The following is an 18,157-nucleotide window of genomic DNA, read 5'->3' as shown; positions in this document are numbered from 1 at the left end:
CATTATTTTATTCTATCATCAATAATTTTTGGCAGGGCACGCGTTGTAAAGAATATTTTAGGTAATTTTTTTAGACCTTTGAGTTACATTATTGGAGTTTTAGTAAGGATCCCTAGCTTTTTTTTTTTAAAGATTATGGCCTATGTTACTCGAGAATAGTGTGGCTTCCAAACGGTGAAAGAACTTTTCAAATCGATTTAATAGTTTCGGAGCCTATTCAATACAAACAAATCTTTCATCTTTATAATGTTAGTATAGAAGTATAGATAGATGTTGTTAGACACTGACCAGACTCAGGCTATGATACCATGCAATAGTGAAATATGTTGTAAAGTGAAGTTACTTCTTTTTTTAACCGACTTCTAAAAAGGAGGAGGTTCTCAATTCGACTGTATTTTTTTATGTTTGTTACCTCAAAACTTTTGAATGGGTGAATAGATTTTGATGATTCTTTTTTTATTAGAAAGCTGACTCTTCCTGCGTGGTACCATTTTTAGTACAGTTCTGATAAATGGTATCCATGAGAAAACCATATAAGTCTTAAATTTGCATTAAGTACATGCGCGACAAATAGATGAATAACATAACAGCTTAATATCACGCCAACCGATTTCGATGATTATTGTTTATAGTTTTTAGTTTTGGAATATCTTTTTTTTTTCTATTTGAAGTCGGTTTTTGTTAAAGCATGTCTATTTATAAGAATAAAGAATTTATTTAGCAGTGTGTGAAATGTATCAAATGTTTCAACAGTCCCTACGTATAAAGAATCATGTCCAAAATCACATTATTTTTTTATTATTTCATCATCATTTTCTATTTGTCAATACGCATATTACCATATACATATATTATTTTGTATTTATAAGTAATATTTCAAAAGATAAACAAAAGCATACGACGTCAACTTTTAAAAATAAACAGACTGTTGATGTAAAGCCAATCATCTTTATATGAACTTTTATGCGGTCTTAAAAATCATTATTATTATTATTTCATAGTCGTGGTAGACACAGTCATCTAACTACTTTTAAAATCGAGGACATTATAAATCATTATTATACCATTAGAACCTCCCCTCTTTATGATATCCTTCCAAAAGACATTCCACTGCCTATTAATATAAATTCTTTATTAACTTTAGTCGATTCTAAACACGTACATATTCTGTGTAAATTTTTATCTGCTTATAATATTTATCTTTAAAGTAGTTAGTCTAACATATTATTATATGTTTGTGCTGTTCTTAAAATCACAAATTCGCGTATGGAAAACATTGATCAAATACTTGAAATCAATACTAAAAGATAGAAGTTTTATGATTTAATTACACATGAGGTGAAACTTTAAAACATTCTCCTGTAAACCACTATTTTGACATGATGCTTTGTATGTAGGGGCTGTTGGTTTATTAATATCATTCACTGCATCTACACTTTTAACATTATTGACATTTACCATTTTGAAAACTGACAAAATGACACATCTTTTAAAATCTGACTTAAATTACTCAAATATTATAAAAAAGTTTTCATAAAGTAAAATGGTGGGTATTTATATATTCCAAATATTCACTAATCATATTGCTTTAACAAATATATAATCATTTTTTTACCTAGCTATCTACTTTACAAATGTACCAAATGTTCACAATTGGCTTCTATGATGAAGGAATAACATTGTGTAATAATAATCAAACCCACAAAAGTATAATTTGCGTAATTACTGGTGGTAGGACTTCTTGAGTCCGCACAGATAGGTACCACCACCCTGCTTATTTCTGCCGTAAAGCAGTAATTTGAAGCAGCAGTTTGAAGGGTAGGGCAGTTGTAACTATACTGAGACCTTGAAACTCATGTCTCAAGGTGAGTGGCGGCATTTACGCTGTAGATGTCTATGGGCTCCAGTAACCACTTAGCACCAGGTGGGCTGTGAGCTCGTCCAACCATCTATGCAATAAAAACTAAATAAAAAATACTGCTCATAACCTCGAGGATTTATACTAGCTTCACCAAACATGTAAGTCAGCAGTCTCCAAGGTTGAGCCCTTTGCTAACATCGGCCCTAGCAAAAGCAGTGCTTCTGAATCTACCACCAGATCGCAATCAGAATTAAGAAAAAAACAAAAAACACAATACCTATCTATTATTACCTTCCTGAATATTTTTTTTTTGGTGAAAATGAATTCAGTTAGGTCATTAAATGAGGTAAAAGTAATAGGGCTTACTAAGCAAAAAAAACTAGGAGCTTGTCAGTCAAAACGACCAAAATTGCCCCTTGTGTCTACTTTAGTTTCATTATATTCGTTCATTCACGTCATTAAATGATATGGCAATTATCATTATGTATGTATACCTAATTAAGTAAACAAATAAACATGTTTGAAGTATTTTTATTTATATAGCGCATATTTGAATTTATTCATTTCATGTCAGGAAATATAACATGATTTCTGGTTAGGTATAATAGTTACAAGGCAAATTTCCATCAAAACCAACGTCCTCATTAGCTAGGGAATCACTTGGGGGAGGATATTTGCAAAAGAAATCATGCTTAGTTATTTTGCTAACATCAATTACGATTGATTAATATATAATTGATGAGAAGATTAATCTCGAGAAATCGAAATGTACTTTGTCTGTAAAAAGAATGCCAACTTGAACTTCAATGATCAATGGGTATCTGATTTGTATTGAAATCACTTGCAATCAATCATGTCTTCACTAGCTTAACTCAATGTCACCAATAATGGTATCGTAACAGAGCAATTGCTATTTGGAAAGACAATGATATCCGTTTTTTATAGCCTTGGTAGGCATTTCAAAGTACGATCTTCATAATGGTGAGTGCGCCAAAACATTGTTATTAAAAAATATATATAAGTTTTAAGACTAGTAATCGTATTAGCATCACAGTTGACATGTTTACTCACAATAGTAACATCATCGAGGTATTTTTGTACTGCCCTAAGTTTAGAACGATAAGAAAATCGAAGTCCGGGTGTGAAACCATTCTCGAACGGTGCGTTTCTGTACGACTTGTAAAGAAAAGTCATTTTTGAGCACTATACTGACGTTGGAAATGTATTGTTTAATATCAACGATTATGAGGACTTGACCGCGTTAAAACTGCGCACAATGAACGTCTCTAGTATTCACAACACTAAAACAAGACGTGCCATTAAGCAATCCTATCAAACGAAACAAAATTGACAGACTGAATTCTGTGACTGAGTTTTTGGCTCATTTCGCATTATTACGTCACGGAATTTAAGCTTAATGCGTCTATGAAGGTTAAAAATAAACAAATATACTGACCGGAACTAGCGGACGCTGGTTGAAGAGGCTCGGCAGGCAGCAAAACGGCATGACTTAGATCTTCCAGAGACAGGGCGGTCATAGCACTTGATAATAAAGGATTTTTCACTACACTCCTACCGAAATGATCACCGAAACTCTTGTCGGACATTTTGCCGCGTGCTTATTGAACTTTTCGAACGAGAATTTTCACGGATTTACACATTTGGAGGACGAAAATTGATAATTTAATTACAAAAAGTTACGTGTCACCTGCATATTTTGACAATTCTATGATGACAATAACATAGAGTTTTCCGACGTCAGCTGTGCAAAAAGTTTCGATTGCTTTTTTTGAACAGGTTAGTTGAAAATCTATTCTGAACATAGTGTAATAAAGTAAATAAATCTGAAATACCTACTATAAGAAGTTTTGGGAACATAAGACTAGTTTTTCGAATACACTTTAAAGCATTTTATTAAGCAATCTCCGCGATCACACAAAATTTGAAAACATCTTTTTGTATAACAATCTATGTAAATGCAAATAGGTTTTTCACAGGTTTCGCAACATTCGATTGTTATTCAGTAGAAACCATACTAAGTACTTACTCTCAGATAATTTCGATATGACTCTCTAATTTTTAGATTTTAACTCGATCAGCGGTAAGCATGTCTTTTGAATCGTTGAGTATATTTCAACGTTCTGTTTTCTGCTTGAAGAAACCTGTCGAATTATTCATGGGAAAACATTTCGAGCAGACATTTTCACACGATGTTTCGCTTCTCTTAGATGAAATAACGCTCTTAAGATCAATAATTATGTAAACCGAAAGAATCTACGGTCTACATTTAGAAATAAAAACGTCTCTGTAGCGCTGCCAATAAAACTCGACACTCCAAAAGAGGCACTTTAGATTTAGACCGCAAGAGAATGAAATAAAATATGTATAACATAAACCCTGTGAGTTTCTCGTCGGATTAAGTCAGCGGGTCGCGATTCCTATCCGGTTGTATTTACATTCGCGAGGTAGCTGCCCTCAAACTGTTAGGTCTCTTTCGGAGGCGCTCAGGCAGCTGTCAGTAAATCCCACCCCTCCCGGTTGAGTTCACGCACACCCACCTATCCTGCTGAAACGGAAAAGGCATGGGGCACTAGTAATATCTCCATCCTAAAAAAAGTACACTTAGTTTATTATTTATTTTTTTCCTACCTATTGGCTGGTATCCTAAGGGGCTATTCTAGCTACGCGCTTACGGGTAAGTGAGCTCATGGGCTCAACTTGAGAGATTTTGCTAACACTAGCCCTAGCAAGAGCAGTGCTTGGCAAAATCTACCACCCAGATCGGAATCGCGACCCATTGAGAAGATCCGAGCGATAAACTCAGTCGGCTGTGTCTATGGGCTAGTTCGCTCGTCGAACTCTTCACCCTAATCGACGAGTTGTTTCGGGCGACAGCGACTTTGCGTTTTCCCCTTCGCGATCGGATAAAGTTTTCGTATCGCGCTGCTTTGTTGAAGTGGCGTACTGACGCTGATACTTACGTATCGGTTATAGATTTAGGTCGTCGTGAAGATACATTTCTCACATACCACGATGCTCTGATGGCTATCCTGCAGAAACGGGAATGAATGACCTGGAAGAGAATTATGCAAACAATTCTATCTCTCATCAACCGAATGATCATTGTTCTATACTCTTCGTATATACTGTGTTACTTATAATATTTTGTATTCAAGTTTAACAATATTTGCTATGTGTATGTGCATTACTATAATTCTCATGTTGTATTTGTTATTTTAGCTGTTCTAGACACACTCATAACTTTTAATTATTATTCTCATACCTCTCACAGGTAGGCTGGAAGAGATTTCTTAAAGAAATAAGCAGTGCCTTTGTACATAATTTTCCTATTACTCTGTACTATGTCTTCTTTTCTGTGTGTACATAAATAAATGAGATTATATTTCATTCCATATCATCTCATTTCATTTCGTTTTCATTTCATTTAATTTAATTTCATGCCATGTTTCATATTAATCAACTTCATTTTCATTTCATTCATTTCATAATAACATTTTTCATATAGAAAAGTTTTCTTTAAAATAAAAATAAGACTTGACCTAAAGGTCTTAGCTACCAGGTCATAAAATCCCTTTAAAAAATCCATAGATCACTTAATATTGTAGAACATACCAAGTGTATAGTCCATAGATTATACACTTAATATGTATAGTCTATGTTTCAGAACATAGATAAACACATGATATGTAAGATATGTTTGAGATTTATTTTGGAAACATCAACAGGGATTTCAAAACAAAAAGAAATGAACGCACGAAACTAGATGTTTATTACTATTTAATTGAAAATGTCAGATGTAAAAGATGATCCAGCACCTCCGCCGCCGATTAAACGATACAGGCGCGAGGAAAAATCAGATTCTGACGAAGACGTGGACAACTATGAACCTTACGTTCCCATCAAAGAACGTAAGAAACAGCAGCTTTTGAAGTTAGGAAGGCTCGGGCTGCTCACCGCGGAAGCTGCGGCGGACACTAAAAGCTCTAGCGAAAACGACCATGACGATGAAAGTAATTAGATTATACCTAATTTCACTCTTCGATCGTTTTTTTGTTTTTTTGGTATACTATATTAGCTTGGAAAATATAAGTAAACATTCCATGTTCTTCGGTGCTCCAGTTCAGTTTAATATAATTAAAACTGCTTTTATGTATTAATCTCGTGTGTAAAATTCATTAATTTATTTTAGATGCTTCCAATAATTTTTCGTGTTTAATGCGATGAAATCAAGATTTTTCGGTTTCAAAACTTCCCCATTTCATATACTAAAGATCTTCTACAAAGTTACTGAAAATTATTGAGAACATAACTAATTAATAACTGACCTAACCTCACCATCTGTAGTTGGTAAGGCAATTCCATACTTAATAATGGCACCATAGACTGCCTCCGTGGAAGCATCAGTGATAATATGGGCCCTCAAATGTTTTATTTACTATATTGACTAAATCATTCAGATCAAGCCATTAATAAAAATACAATAATAAAAACTAGTTTTTTGACTGAATATATCACATTTATTATTTCCAATGTCTAGAATTATTTATACTCTTCTGCGTGATCAAAGTTGATGAAGGTTGACTGAAAACCTCAAAACAATAAATAAGCAATGAAACTAAAAATAGTTTTGGTTCTATGAGTCTCAAAATCTGAAGAGCACATAAGTTTGTAGTCGTCGTGGTCAAACGGATAAGACGTCCGGTGCATTCGTGTTGAGCGATGCACCGGTGTTCGAATCCCGCAGGCGGGTACCAATTTTTCAAATGAAATACGTACTCAACAAATGTTCACGATTGACTTCCACGGTGAAGGAATAACATCGTGTAATAAAAATGAAACCCGCAAAATTATAATTTGCGTAATTACTGGTGGTAGGACCTGTTGTGAGGCCGCGCGGGTGGGTACCACCAACCTGCCTATTTCTGCCGTGAAGCAGTAATACGTTTCCGTTTGAAGGGTGCGGCAGCAGTCGTTACTATACTTGAGACCTTAGAACTTGTATCTCAAGGTGGGTGGCGCATTTACGTTGTGGATGTCTATGGGCTCCAGTAACCACTTAACATCAGGTGGGCTGTGAGCTCGTCCACCCAACCAAGAAATAAAAAAAAAAAAAAAAACTATCCAATGATTGATCTTATGAATGTAGGTTTTTAACTTTAAATTCAACTTTTTAAATGTCAAGCTCCATTTTATAAAATCAAATTCAATTTTCTAAGTATAAAATTCAATTTCTATTCCAATGTTACAATTTTGTTTATTATCGAAAGAAATTGAATTAGATGTTTACAAAATTGAAAATTGTTGTTAAAAGTCTGTATATGAAATGTTACAATTTAACATGATCATTTACACCTATTCTAGCATCTCAAGAGGAATGGGGCAGACGTTACAATGTTTCATTGCTGGACCAGCACAGTGAGTTGAAGAGACTGGCCGAAGCCCGAGCTCTCTCTGCAGCCGAAAAACAGGCAAGAGAAGAGGAACATATACTTGAGAGTGTAGCGCAGAGCAAAGCCCTGATGGGAGTGGCGGAGTTGGCTAAAGGTAATAAAATCATTTAATTAAGTAATATATCGAAGATGAAGTACCAATGCCTCCTAAGTTCATTTTTCATTAGACGAAAAAAAACATATTTTTTTAATTGTGTAGGTAGGTGGATGAACTCACGGCCTACCTGATGGTAAGTGTTTATCGGAGCCCTTTGAAATCTACAACATAAATACTGCCATCTACCTTGAGATATGAGTTCCAATGTCTCAGTATAGTACAACGGCTGCCCTACCCTTTAAACCGAAACGCATTACTGATTCACGGCAGAAATTGACGACCTCTTCCCTCTCTACCTTGCAGCTAGATGATATGGTGCCTATTACCAATGAATCTCCATTACTGCTACTATGGAACCTCCAGAAAGTCTATCAGCAACTTGAGGTCATTAATGATTTTAGAGTACTTGCCGAGGGATCTGCAATTGCATCATATTGTCTACCTACATAGAAGACTCGTGTCTCGTACACAGAAATCATTGACATAATATTATTATATCATGTACAGCTTTATTGATAACTGATTTTTGTCATCTATATCGACGCTTGAAAGGCAAACGTGACTAAGCGACTATGCGTGAACTTTACAGTAGACTATTTTAAAGATGAAAAAAAAAAATATTTTAACGAATCTAACTGTAGTAGAATCTAGCTAGTAGCTGTAGGATTGAAATTATTTTAATAGACCTAGAAATATTTTTTTTTTGCGCATCGAATATGGTTATTGCCTATCATTTATGTACAAAGCAGTTATTGTCGCTTCGTCACGTTTGCCTTTCAAGCGTCGATATAATAATACGTGAAGCAAAAACTTGATATCCATTTTTACGGAAATTTTGCTGAGAGTATGAAATTTTCTTCACTTACAGAGAATATAAAGGAGTGCAGATTTTTTATTTTTTTTTTTAATTATGCATAAAAAATACATTAATCAATAAAAAAAAACACACTACCATGTATTTGACACAATTCCTAAATAATAATATTAAACTTTATTTATTGTCAAATTGTGTTATAGTTTATTGACCGCTTCCTCAATTCATCTGTCACTTTATCAGCATTCCTACCTTTATAAGAGATGAATATATATCGGCCAGTAAAGATTATCTGTCTGTGCAGGTATACAATATGAAGAGCCAATAAAGACATCATGGCGTCCACCACGTTGCATCCTCGAGCTGCCGGAGACGAGACACGAAATGATCAGGAATAAATTGAGGATATTAGTCGAGGGTGACGATCCTCCGCCGCCAATAAGAACCTTCCAGCACATGAAGTTTCCTAAAGGTAAAAAAAAATTACGTTAATTAACAGATTCTAGATGAGAATGCTTTAATTAGACGCAAAAATATAATAATTCTAATTTTTGTTGTCGGTGCAATCTATATATGAAGTGAAGCAAAAACTTTGTACCCCTTTTTACGAAAATTGCGCGGACGTAGGAATATGAAATTTCCCACACTTATAAAGAATATAAAGAAGGAGTGCAGAATGCTAATATTTTTTTACAATTATGCATTAAAAATACATTAAATCAATAAAACAAACATTACACACACTACCATGTGTTTGACACACACACGTATTTATACTGTTTTGTTTATTGTTTAATTTTCTGTGGTCAAATTGAGAATAGATTAATATTGTTTGTTTTTATTATTATTTGTGCGACATCTGTGATTATAAAAGTTTAATAGTCTTTGACAATAGAACCACAATAAAGGTCAAACTTATAGTTTAAATTAGTAGTAATTATAGTCTAATTTGGACAACTAGGGGACCACTAAGAGTTGGTTATTATACAATTAAGAAATATTTTCAGGGCTAATAGCCATGTTTATTTATTAGCACCAAGAACCCATTTGTGCAATAAAAAATTTGTGGCATATATTTGGGGAGGTTCTTGTTAATTTTGATCCTAAATAATGAATAGCATATAGTCAAGTCATGTTCAAATGCTCTGAACGCTCTTTCCAGGCATTCTGCGCGGTCTAGAAGCCAAGGGCATCCAGAAACCGACTCCGATCCAAGTCCAGGGAATGCCAGCTGTGCTGAACGGCAGGGATATGATCGGAATAGCCTTCACTGGCTCCGGGAAGACATTAGTCTTCACTCTCCCAATAATAATGTTCTGTTTGGAGCAAGAAGTGAAAATGCCATTTATACGGTAAGCAATAGATTTGCATCCAATAAATAATCTTTGGAAGAAGTTGAAAGAAGAGTTATTTATTTATTTCTTCAAATATTGACAATAGAATTTTCAGTAGAACGTAATAGATTTTAATAATAAAAGTAAATTTTGGCTAAATATTATCTATAACAGTTTTTAATCGATTAGTTCATGAATTAAATATCTTAATAATTTTTCCTGCATCAGATACATACACTTTTGTGTGTGTATGTGTGTTGTTTTTTGCTTTGATGGGTGGACGAGCTCACAGCCCACCTGGTGTTAATTGGTTACTGGAGCCCATAGACATCTACAACGTAAATGCGCCACCCACCTTGAAATATAAGTTCTAAGATCTCAGTATAGTTACAACGGCTGCCCCAACCTTCAAACCGAAACGCATGACTGCTTCAAGGCAGAAATAGGCGGGGTGGTGGTACCTACCCGTGCAGACTCACAAGACGTCCTACCATCAGTGCTTATTCTCCCGACTTCTCGAGAGCCCAATAGTCAATATGTCTATCAGTTGTCTATGAAGCATTAATTGTACCTTCTAGGAATGAGGGTCCCTACGGCCTGATCATCTGTCCCTCGCGCGAGCTCGCCAAGCAGACCCACGACATAATACAACACTTCATCAGGCACCTCAAGCTGTCCGGGAGCCCCGAGATCCGGAGCTGCCTCGCCATCGGAGGTACCGTGCCCCAATAGCTATAACCGGGTCACCGGGCAAACAATGAAAAAAAAAAACGTGTGGCACTCGGGAGCTGCCGCGGTAAAGCTATTGCATAGCATTTTTTATCAACTTATGCAATTATAATTAGACAATAATGATTGAATGTTAAAATAATAATAAAAAAGATGTGTGGTGTCATGGGACACCGGATAGGAACGAAGTTCCTTATTATAAAAATATTAATTTTAAGTTCTTATCGAGGTATAAAAAAAATAAAACTGGAGGTTCGCAACAACCCACGGTCATTCGATAACGTGCGAACTTATTGTGGTACACTTCATTCACGGTTGTTTGCATAAGAGTTAGTGTATTGCGCAAACGAACGCTCTGAGATCGTGGTTAATGAATGATAAAAAAATATGTTATTTTTTGTACATTATTACGAAGTTAAGTCGTACACTGTGCATTACTAATACAAATCTTACGTTACGGACGTTTTTTCTCGGTTAGGGTACCTCTCCGCATCGCCCCATAAGAAACTTCGTTCCAATAAGACCACGCTTTAATTATAAACATTAATTGTCCCCTTTACACTCATAAGCTAGACCGCGTGAGAGAGAGAGATGGGCAGACTTTTCATGATGCGCATGCAGTGTGACGTCACGCCGCGCGCTTATTCACAAACACTACACAAGTGCAACGTGTGAATGTGTTGAACGCGAGCTACATGGTAGGCGGAGTGGGGGGTGTTAGCTTTTATTTTCGTTACGGAATTTCTTGATTCAGTCGCCGCGCTCAAAGCCCGCTGTAAAAGCTATGCTAGTAAAAAGAATGGTCTGATTTAGTATCTTAAGTCAGGAACTTTCGATGTTAGGCGTCGCCGTCTCTGAATGCATGGAGGTGGTGCAGAAAGGTGTTCACATCATGGTCGCGACGCCGGGGAGGCTGATGGATATGCTGGATAAGAAGATGGTAAGTCGATTAGGATAAAACTTAATTTTGACTGATCCGGTGTAACAGTAGTCAGCGGCCCTGACTAATGTTCCGAGGGTCGCAGGTTCGATTCCCGCTTGTGATGAACAAATTTGTTTGCTTTTTATCTATAATCTATATATGTATATATTTGAACGTACAAGTAGTCCCTCGGTAGTCAAAATTCGACTATAATTAATTTAAATTATAAGTTTGAACATTATTGTTATTGGTTCTATTGTCAAAGGCTATATTTTATGCTTCTATGATCACAGATTTCGCCAAGTCTACACTATAGACAAATAATATTAAAGATAAACAATATTAATTTATTCTCAATTTGATCACAGAATTTAAATAATAAGAAAAGTTTAATAATAAACAAAGCGTTTTGTGTCAAATTGTTTAATGTTTTTTTTAATTGACTTCATCAATTTTTTATGAAAAATTTAAAAAAAATATTATCATTCTGCACTCCTTCTCTATATTCTCTATACGTGTGAGAAATTTCATGCTTCTCCGTTCGCGTAATTTTTGTAAAAAGGGTTACAAAGTTTTTGCTTCACGTATTAATATATAGATATATGTATTTATGTAACTATGTATGTATGTAAGTATATGTGTATGTATTTGTAATTTAATATAAATTTCATTGCACCTACCACTATTTACTCTGCACTCCCTTTGGTTGACCAGTAGATAAGGCCTTAGGTATTAAGTCTGCCAATCTAAAATTTACATTAAGTGTAATAAATAAATAAATACATCAGTCTCCGGTACCGATAAAACACAGGGAACCCTGAATTTGAGGGCCGGATATCCGTGCGTGTTTGGTTCCCAATTATCCGTTTACGTCCAGGTCCGCCTCAATGTCTGCCGGTACCTCTGCATGGACGAGGCCGATCGCATGATCGACATGGGCTTCGAGGAGGACGTGCGAACGATATTCTCTTACTTCGCCGGACAGAGACAGACGCTACTATTCAGCGCCACTATGCCGAAGAAGATTCAGAACTTTGCCAGGCAGGTCTTTTGCCAATTGAACTTTCAGTCTTTTACTGGTGGCAGGACGTCTTGTGAGTCCGCGCGGGTAGATACCACCGCCCTGCCTATTTCTGCCGGGAAGCAAGAAAGGTGTTTTTTTTCCTACCTATGTTGATAGCCTTGAGAGGTTATATCAGCTTCGCCGTAACATGTAGGTGAGCTCACGGGGCTCAAACCTGACGACGTTGCTAACACGAACCCTAGCAAGAGTAATGCTTCGCAGAATCTACCACCGGATCGGAAACGCGACCCAGCACAGACATCAAATGGCTGATGAACCACCGTTATCACACGTTTGGACCTCAAGAAACATTACACCAAACCCTTTACGGTCCGATGTCCTTACGCATTGGGCATAGGTCCGCCTCATGAAATTCGCTGCTCGCGTTACGGTTTTTTATTGCTTAGATGTGTGGACGAGCTCACAGCCCACCTGGTGTCAAGGGTTACTGGAGCCCATAGACATCTACAACGTAAATGCGCCACCCACCTTGAGATATAAGTTCTAAGATCTCAGTATAGTTACAACGCCTGCTCCGACCTTCAAACCAAAACGCATTACTGCTACGGCAGAAATAGGTGGTGGTACCCGCGCGGACTCACAAGACGTCCTACCACCAGTAATTACGCAAATTATAACTTTTGCGGGTAAAATTGTTCGTCCCATTTATATTGTTTAGTATAATTAAAACACCATTCAAACTAGAAAGTGTGATCGCTTCGCAGTACTTACTAATCACGCAAAATATTAAGGGTTCAATTTTTATTACCCCATGTTATCCCTTTAACGTGTAAATAATAAATAAATAAATAAATAAATATTCACTAACAATCACGCCACGTTAACTGGTCCCGTGGTAAGTTCGTAAAGAACTTGTGTTACAGATGTACCAGATAAAGATAACGGAAATAAAAGTAAGATTTTTATTATACACATACATATATTTAATATACATACATCCATAACCCTGGAAAAGACATTTATATTTATCATACACAAGTATCTTCCCTTGGCGGGATTCGAACCCGCGACCCCCTTGTGTAGTGACCATGTCACTTACCACTACACCAGACGGCCGTTGATGTCCATGGACTACAGCGGTCAAATAACATCAGTTGCGCCGTCAAATATTATACCTATTTATTCAACGAACAACTAATGATTATACGGCCATTTCCGCTCCCATATTAAGCCTGATTAAAAGTACAAAAAATTACGCAAATTATAATTTGGGGGGGTCTATCCACCACTGAAAAACTCCTCATTCGTGTAAGAGACTCTTCGAAAACACTTAACAGATCAGCTCTGGTCCGTCCGGTGACGGTTAACGTGGGGCGCGCTGGGGCCGCCTCGCTCACCGTCCGCCAGGACCTGGAGCCGGCGCAGCCCGAGGCCCGCACCGTGCAGCTGCTGCACTGCCTGCAGAAGACTCCGCCCCCGACCCTCATATTCGCCGAGAGGAAACAGGACGTGGATGCCGTGCACGAGTACTTGCTGCTGAAAGGTGAGACCAGTTGCTATTTTCAGCAATGATTTACAGGACCCAGCGTTCTCCGTGGTGGTTGTTGGAGGATTGTTGGGTATTTAGTCAAGGTAGGTGGCGCATTTACGTCGTAGATGTCTATGGGCTTCAGTAACCACTTAACATCAGGTGTGCTGTGAGCTCGTCCACACATCTAAGCAATAAAAATAAAAGCATTGCCCCTATCGCACCACTATAGTTCGTTCGCGTTAAGAATGCCAGGACCCTGAAACTTTAAGACAAATATTTTTATTGTATGGAAACTAGCGACATCTCGTAGCGGATGCCCCTAAACTTATTTGTTGTTAAAGTTAAGGCATTTAATTATTGTACAACTAAACACAGAACATAAAAAATTAATAAATCATACAAATCTTTATTTGTTAGAGATAATTAAATTTTATCACTTTTGTGGTCTTTAAAAATTTACAAAATTCTTCATTAAAATGAAATATAGGATAAGGTAATATATTAATGCCATCTACAGGAGCAATAAGAATCTAATAGAAGCGAAGCCATCTAGTGGCCGACGCCCGTAAACATTTTTGTTGCCTTGCCTATTGCTTTGCCAATACGACCTGTTCAGATGGTGGTAGGATCTCTTGTGAGGAGTCCGCGCGGGTAGGCACCACCACTCTGCCTATTTCTGCCGTGAAGCAGTAATGCGTTTCGGTTTGAAGGGTGGGGCAGTCGTTGTGAATGTGACTGAGTCCTTAGAACTTATATCTCAATATGGGTGGCGCATTTACGTCGTAGATGTCTATGGGCTCCAGTAACCACTTAACACCAACCAGGTGGGCTGTGAGCTCGACCACACCTCTAAGCAATAAAAAAAATAATAATATAAAGATTACAATTTCAAAGTTACCCTAAACTAATCTAACATCGTGTGTCCTGGTCGATCTGAGACCCAAGATTGTTGGGTCCGGATACGAAGCGATGCCCTGGATGCTGATCATTTAGATCAGTCAAGTTGTGCTGACAGCTCTCTTCGTGACAGCTGAAGGTCGTTTATCGGAAGGTACATACGAGAGGTTTCCATGTATTGGCCTCGCGTGACACCCTTCTGAAGATCGATCATCAGCACATTGATTGTAACACTTAAACATGCCAATGCCAATGTCAGGAGTGGAAGCCGTCGCCATTCACGGCGGCAAGGACCAGGAGGAGAGGTCTCGGGCAGTCGAAGCCTTCAGGAGGGGGGAAAAGGACGTGCTGGTGGCCACGGATGTCGCTAGTAAAGGTCAGTATTGCGTTTGAAGCGGTATCGGTACGAGTGACGCGGCACTTTATGCCGCTGACCAGGGTAGTACAGGGAATCCTTGTTTGGGACCGGTTGTGATTAATACCCGGATATTATAGTAATTTTTAGTACTTTCAATCAGGCATAATATGGAAGCGGAAATGGCCGTATGACATTTCGTTGTTTTGTTGAATAAATGGGTATAATATTTAAGGGCGTAACTGATCCGTAGTCCATGGACATCAATTATTTTCACGTTATAAACATGGGGTTATGAAAGTTGAACTCTCAATGCTTTGCGTGATCAGTAAGTACTGCGAAGCAATTTGAATGGTGTTTCAATTGTTAAACAATATAATTGGGACGCACAATTTTACCCGCAAAAATTATAATTTGCGTAATTAGTAGTGGTAGGACGAATTGTGAGTCCACACGGGTAGGTACCACCACCCTGCCTGTTTCTGCCGTGAAGCAGTAATGCGTTTCGGTTTGAAGGGTGGGGCATCCGTTGTGACTATACTGAGACCTTACAACTTATATCTCAAGGTGGGTGGCGGTATTTACGTGTGAGCTCATCCTTCCATCTAAGCAATAAAAAAAGCTTTCCCCAAATCTCAATAGGAATTCGTGGTACCTTGCCATGGGTTCGCCCCTGATATGGTAGGCAGCGGCTTGACTCTGCTCCTGGCATTGCTAACGTCCATGAGCGACGGTGACCACTTACCATCAGGTGGGCCGTATGCTCGTCTGCCTACAAAGGCAATAAAAAAAAACCTGTTCGGATCTGTAAGTCGGCCGCGACCACTAGGGCTCGACTTCGCGAACATCCAGCACGTCATCAACTACGACATGCCGGAGGACATCGAGAACTACGTGCACCGCATCGGGCGCACGGGGCGGGCGGGGGGCGGGGGCGTGGCCACCACGCTGCTGGGCCGCCCCGACCACAGCGTGCTGCGGGACCTGGTGCATCTGCTGCGGGAGGCCGGACAGCGGGTGAGTGTGGGCGCGGGGGGGTTTAGGGGGGTTGGGGGCGGGGGCAGCAGCGCTCTCTGACTGTTGTATCAGGGTACTGCGATTTACTAGTGCTAAAGCTTAATACAGGTTAGCAAATTTAAAAACTACCATAACCCGACAGTTGTCCAAGCACCTAAATCTTAAAGTACTTGATACCTCAGTATTTATTGGAACGATGTTCCTTATCGCGCGTTGTGAAAGGGGGCTAGACGGAAATTTTTTTTACGAAAAGTTGTCACGACACTTTTTAGATCCGTCATTCTGACCAATTAACGTGTAGGCGCTTATCGCGTAACATTGCTCGTATCCGATTGGTCCGCGTAATGAGTACAGTTTCTCGAGATAGCGTTTCAACAATAGTAATTTAGTTCATAGTATTGTTTTTTTCTTCTTCATAATGCCGTAATTTATTATTATAACTTAAAAAAAATTACAATTCCTTCACTAATTAATCGAAAGGAACTTCGTTCCATCCGGGTGTCCCTTGACACCTCTGAAGTTTTTTTTATATATTTATTCAAGGAAAGGAAATTACTATTTTTTCAGGAAATCGTATGAGTAGCTAGTGTAATTTTTTATAAAAGTTAATTTGAACCTTAAATTTTAATCATGAACTTTGGTATTTTTTCATTTTTAATTTGGGTACTACTATATGTGGTGTTTCGGAATTATCCATTCTTTCTGGGACACCCTGTACATTAGTTTTGTGTTTGGCGTGTAGGTCCCTGGCTTCCTCCTCGACATGCTGGGTGAGCCCGACGTGCCGGCTCCCGCTGGGCAGGGCTGCTCTTACTGCGCGGGTCTGGGACACAGGATCACAGGTTCGAGGAATACTGACCAAATATACTTTATCTCAAAAAAAAAACAAAAAATACGTGTGTGCAATATTTCGTACACGTTAGTAGTAAAAAAATGTCATAGATGGCGCTGTTTTTAAAAACCTCTATGATGCTTCCTATCTCGTTTTCTCCCACGTTAAATCTTATGAATTTGTGTGTCTGTCTCTTTTTCGTTTCATCGTCTTTCAAATCACAACGATGCTAAAGAAGTTTTCACTTATAAAAAAAAGAAACTCCAAATGAAACATCTTCAAATTACTTTCATGGGTTTTAGCTTTTGCCTCTCAGACTTTAAAAAAAGTGTCATTAAAATATGCTCACCAGAAATTTTGTTTGCGTGAGAAGAATCAAAATTTAAATGGTACGGGTTGTCTGCCCTCACATTGTTAAGTGTCATCGATCACCGGTGACCACTCAATATCAAGCGGGCCGTATATGCCTAGAAAGGCAATCTATACAAATAAATAAAATTGGAGTGTCTGTAATTATAAAACAACCACTTTTTACTAAATGCGTAAATACACAGTACATCTACCAAAATATATATATTTTTAATTTTTGTCCGTCTGTTTGTTCCGGCTAATCTCTGAAACGGCTGGACCGATTTTGACGAGACTTTCACTGATAGGTAGCTGATGATATAAGGAGTAACTTGGGCTACTTTTTTTAGACTAGCTTCGCCCCGCGGCGTCACCCGCGGTACGACAACAAACGCGGGTAACATCGCGGGACGCAAATATTAATAATAATAAAATTTAATGTTTCCGAAGCGAAGCGAGGGCGGGTCGCTAGTCAATAAACAAAACTTATTTTTCCGTTTACAGAATGTCCGAAGTTGGAAGCCGTGCAAAACAAGCAAGCATCGAATATCGGCAGAAGAGACTATTTAGCGAACACCGCTGCCGATTATTAATAATAACGTTTATTGTATTTCAGAAGAACTGTAAAATAAATAAATTTAAGTGAATTTGATTTTTATTTTTAATATTAGTGTTGCAAATAAGCGACAAAAAAACCAGCAGCGTAACGACAAGTTCTTTTATTTGTGCGAGAAAGCAGAAAGCAGGTAGAAATGGCCGGCATGGCTTGTTTTATTAAAACTATCCCCCCTTCGTTGGCTTTGGCTAGTGACAGTGGCGGAAGGGGGCGTGTTAACATAGCTTGGCGGCACGGTATGGCAGCTGACGTCACGTCCGTTACATCCAAGAGTGTAAAGTGGTCGTTTCACGCCCGTGCCCGCGTCGA

The 18,157-nt window shown here is 38.1% G+C and overlaps 2 protein-coding genes across 2 annotated transcripts in view; one reads left to right on the top strand and one right to left on the bottom strand.

Annotated features, from left to right (window-relative positions):
* Window positions 1–4,427, bottom strand: part of PAPLA1 (Phosphatidic Acid Phospholipase A1) — a 98,053-nt gene extending 93,626 nt beyond the window's left edge. Inside the window, 1 exon segment of the mRNA XM_028179206.2 lies at window positions 3,318–4,427. Coding sequence (XP_028035007.2) covers window positions 3,318–3,468 — 151 coding nt within the window. The 5' untranslated portion in view covers window positions 3,469–4,427.
* Window positions 4,428–5,527: 1,100 nt separating this feature from the next.
* abs (ATP-dependent RNA helicase abstrakt) lies at window positions 5,528–17,879 on the top strand. Its single transcript, XM_028179325.2, has 12 exons — window positions 5,528–5,892; window positions 7,244–7,426; window positions 8,548–8,715; window positions 9,406–9,595; window positions 10,156–10,292; window positions 11,149–11,246; window positions 12,106–12,269; window positions 13,590–13,795; window positions 14,940–15,056; window positions 15,865–16,052; window positions 16,795–16,894; window positions 17,737–17,879. Exons 1-12 carry the CDS (start codon window positions 5,670–5,672, stop codon window positions 17,823–17,825), a joined length of 1,863 nt encoding a protein of 620 aa, XP_028035126.2. The 5' UTR covers window positions 5,528–5,669; the 3' UTR covers window positions 17,826–17,879.
* Window positions 17,880–18,157: the final 278 nt, after the last annotated feature.

This window comes from Bombyx mandarina, chromosome 11, assembly GCF_030267445.1.
Source record: "Bombyx mandarina strain Sakado chromosome 11, ASM3026744v2".
Lineage (NCBI taxonomy): Eukaryota > Metazoa > Arthropoda > Insecta > Lepidoptera > Bombycidae > Bombyx > Bombyx mandarina.
The sequence above is the reverse complement of the archived record's forward strand: the minus strand, read 5'-3'. Positions and strand labels throughout refer to the sequence as shown.